Genomic DNA, 4,178 nt, shown 5'->3' with positions numbered 1-4,178 from the left:
ACAGCTATGTTAGCATAGCATAAACACAGTGAAGCTGGAGGATGTGAGAAGATCTGTTTTTGTTTTTACAGGACTACAAAGCCTCGCGCAAATGATCGTTTTCATGATTGTCTGTCAAGAGACACTTTGCAGGACTCTCAAACTCGTGGAGACCTATGCCTGATGAACACACAGCACATTTGTTTTCACAACATAAAGAAATGAATCAATATTTCTGTATAAAATGATACATTTTAGGGTTTTTGTAAAAAAAAATAAAAACACCAGAAATTTTCAAGAATTTTTATTATTTTACATGTATACACACATACATATAACCCATTATCCTATCATTTGAGAAACTCATTTAGGTATAAAACAGTTTATTGCATAATGGCCAAAGAACCCCTCACATATAGAAAAATATTACAACAGGGTGAAACAAACGAGGCTTTTGTGATTACAGCTGAGCAAATCCACTTAGTCAAAGGCAAACTAGCAAAAAGTGACACCCTAAAGTTTTATAATCTCTACATCATACCAAAATAATATTGAGAAATTACTGTTACCTAATATGTTACTGATAATTATTCTGATGAGAAGAAACAAATCTGACGCTACACGGCGGACTCTGATTGTACAGGAAGGACAGATGTTGGGTAGCGGGGACAACATGACCGATCAGCAGCTGTGTGGATCAGATGTGACACTCTTTGGTCCCCATTGGTGTTTACATGTTTGACTCTGTAAAGAGAAAATATTAAGGTTATTCATTTCATAAAAGCACAGAAAGACAATTTCATTCACCGCTGATTCATTTATAAAAGTATTAAACATGTTTAATTTTCTTTTGTATTTTTTTTAAATTTGAGGTTACTACATAATGCTTATGACTGTATATAGTTTTGGCTATCTTAACTCACCCCAACCAAAGGTTTTTGGTTCTTGTGTCCCATGAGTGACTTTGCAGGCGTAGTTTTCTCCTTCCTTTGGTGTAAAAGCGACGTGCTTGGTCAGATGGAAGTGCCAGTCCTGGTTGAAGACCAGGTCAGTCTGCTTGGCACCAGGAATTTCTGCCCCATTCTTCAGCAGTGTGATGGTGATGTCAGGGGGGTGGAAATCACTCACGTGGCAGATCAAGACATTTTCCTCTCCATACTTTCCAGGATTACGGCTGTAAACCTGAGTCTTTGGTGGAGCTAAAGGCAAGAATGAAAGAGAAAGTAATATCCTTAATAAGGGATCAGTATTCATAAGTGGTCCAGCCTGTCTGAGGCCAATTTCGTTATGATGATTTTAGACCAGCGGTCCCCAACCTTTTTTGCGCCATGGACCGGTTTATATCTGACAATACTTTCACGGACCAGCCTTTGAGGTGATAAATACGACAAAATAAAACCAGTACCGGAACCAAAAAAGAAGGTTTATTCATAACACAATGAAAAGACCCAGGGAAACAGAGTTAACACAAAAAACGATAAAAACCTTGAAAACCATGAATTTCACACACGAGCCTCAACTCTTGCGGCCGGTACCGGTCCGCGGGCCGGGGTTGGGGACCGCTGGCTTAGACTATAAATATGAAAAGACTCGCTTGCTGAAAACAGAACTGAATTGGTGTTTGAATGACTTTCCTGTTTTTGTTTTGTGGCCCATATGTTACCTGTAAATGTATTTTTATCCCCAACACGACAAATTTATTTACCCCTGATAAAATGGGACGTGCTCACATACTGATGCTTTCACACTGAATCAGTGTGAAAGTGGATTGTCCTCAACAATATCAGCAAATACAACCAAGTAATTACTTTTGCAATGAAAGGACAGAAATAGTAAGAAGAGAAATCCTTGTATTAAAATATCCTGCAGCCAGCTGAGGGCGCTCTATGTATTTACAAGAAATCGAAACCAAATCCAAAAAGCTGGGGGGAATTCCACTCTGTTAAAAACACCATGGACGGTTTTCTCCTTATATATTTATTGTCCAGTCAAAACGAATCGTCTCTGGACTGAAACTGTTTAGAGTCGATAAACGCAGCTTTGTTTTCCTCAAATCAAAGCACCTTATGAACCCCTCCCTGATGGCTTTGTTTTGTCTTTGTTGAAAAACGTATAAAAATATGACGTAAAACTTACAGACTAACCAAACTGTGATTAAGATTTACACGTAGCCACAAAGGATAGAAACCGTTTGACTTGAAGTTCAGACTTTTATAAGTTCAGTAAAATGACAGGACTCAACCTTCAGTATTTCAGGGAGACTTTTTGAAAAAAGTACTTACAGTATTTCGCCTCCACTGCGCAGTAAACAGCTGCGATAACAGCCAAACACAGGACGGCCTTCATGTTTTCTCTTTGTAGTCGCAGATCCTGCTGAGAGCTGTTCGTCTCTCGCGCTCGCGAAGCTGGAATAAAGTAAAAAGGTGGAGCGCGTGAGGATATGCGAGCGCTGTAAGACAGCCCACAGCCACACGGGCCAATCATTCATTTCTCTCATGCTGTTACCAGGTAGAATCCTAGTAAAGAGGTTTCGCTCACTCATGACAGGCACATGTGGAACCTCCCTGGAAACTACCTGAAGTTTTAATCTCCATAGAACTATTATTTATGATATTCTGTAATTATTGTTGTTAATAATAATAATGATCTTATGCTAAAGTATTTACAGTTCCTTCGTTTCAGATTCTGTTTTCTTTTTCTTGTCTTTATTCACTTATTTTTTGTTTTCTTAACTTTTCCCCCTCAGTTTTTATTCTGGTTTGGTTTTAATTCCTTTAAATTTGTATATGACTTGTTCAGGCACATTTTGGACAGCTCAACATAATTTTGGGTGATTGTAGTGCAGAAAGTAGAGCAGGTTACCTAATCAGAAGGTTGGTGGTTTGATCCCTGGCTGCTAACCCAGGCTGGTCTCCGATCCATCAGCGTGTGAATGTTAGATAGAAAGCATTTAATCATAGGAAAAAGGTGCTCGTATAAAGTGATACATGTTGTATTAAAGGACTCTGATTGTTCATGTTGAGCAGAAAAGAGCTATATAACAACCAGGCCATTTACCATAATCAGTAAGTCTTATTTCTTTATGATTTGGTATATTTTGTGCTATCGTCTACATTTATTCATACTTTCAAAAGACAAATAATGCATCTCCTTCATTAACACACAAACAGGGGGACTCTGAGGAAAATCTACCGGATACAAGCCATGATCACCAGATTTGATATTACAAGAGAAACAAAATAATGAATAAATCCATAATTTCATGTTTTAATCAAACTGTTCTCACTATTAGTTTTCTGTTTGTTTTGTGGTTTGGTTTCAGTTAATTTCCTGTCGCCTATTTTAGTTTTTATTGTGTGAAAAATCTTTAAGTTTAGTTTCATTTTCATGACTTCAGTGTTGTGACAGACTAGCGCTGGTTGGTTGTTGTTTTCTCGTTTCATGTCCGGGGTGGAGCATATGAGGTCATCTCCCAGCTGTCCTGGATTGCCTCCATCAGATTGGCCTTCTTAAGACAGTTTGTGCAGCAGATTATACATCTGTGGTAACAAATAAAAAATGTGTTTTTTGACAGTTTCTTTTTAACATTAGTATGCCGATAATAGGTCTGATACACTCGTCATTAAAAGGATCCGAGCATTAACCTCAGGGTGTGAAGGGTTAACTCAGAGGGACAGACAGAGCTGAGTGTAGCCCGGTAACAACTGTAAGGTAGGCAGGAGTTTTCTCACACAGGACTGGAGGTCAAAGAGCATTTCCATGTGGAAGGACCACGAGGAGAACAAATCGGGGAGCGCTGAGTCTAAACCACAGCATCTTCCCATCAATAGTCACAAATATTTCCTGCTTTCAATTGTCTAATATATACTTTTAATCATGAATTGTGCTTCACTTAACATAGAGAAGTCCACAGCTGTGCAATTCAAAGCTTTAACTACCAGATAATAAAATATGTGATCTGCAAGACTGTCTCCAGAACTTCTCTCAGTATAAAAAAACCCACCACAACATAACAATCAGTGTCATCGATTTATGCTAAATTTTAGTAAATATTTGCACCAGCACTCATGGACAGGTGACAAAGACAAATTTGACCAAAGTGAAAACTCTTTGGCTCCTTTCGAAAGGAACCAGCTGAGGTGGTTCGGGCATCTGACCAGGATGCCTCCTGGGCGCCTCCTGGGTGAGGTGTTCCAGGC

The 4,178-nt window shown here is 38.9% G+C and overlaps 1 protein-coding gene across 1 annotated transcript; it reads right to left on the bottom strand.

The window, feature by feature from the left end:
* Positions 1–268: 268 nt before the first annotated feature.
* Positions 269–2,409, bottom strand: b2m (beta-2-microglobulin). The gene is made up of 3 exons (XM_005933822.3): positions 2,262–2,409; positions 903–1,178; positions 269–723 (listed from the first exon to the last, which is right to left on the bottom strand). Exons 1-3 carry the CDS (start codon positions 2,323–2,325, stop codon positions 710–712), a joined length of 354 nt encoding a protein of 117 aa, XP_005933884.2. The 5' UTR covers positions 2,326–2,409; the 3' UTR covers positions 269–709.
* Between the last annotated feature and the right edge of the window lie 1,769 nt (positions 2,410–4,178).

This window comes from Haplochromis burtoni, unplaced genomic scaffold (genome assembly GCF_018398535.1).
Source record: "Haplochromis burtoni strain Fernald_Lab_line unplaced genomic scaffold, NCSU_Asbu1 Contig_173, whole genome shotgun sequence".
NCBI lineage: Eukaryota > Metazoa > Chordata > Actinopteri > Cichliformes > Cichlidae > Haplochromis > Haplochromis burtoni.
Note: the sequence above shows the minus strand (reverse complement) of the source record. Positions and strands in the feature narration are given on the sequence as shown.

Excerpts from the sequence above, each read along its gene's own strand:
- b2m (XM_005933822.3), bottom strand. The coding sequence starts at position 2,325 with ATGAAGGCCGTCCTGTGTTTGGCTGTTATCGCAGCTGTTTACTGCGCA. Across the intron at positions 1,179-2,261 it reads CGCAGTGGAGGCGAAATACT|CTCCACCAAAGACTCAGGTT; the intron begins GTAAGTACTTTT and ends TCTTGCCTTTAG.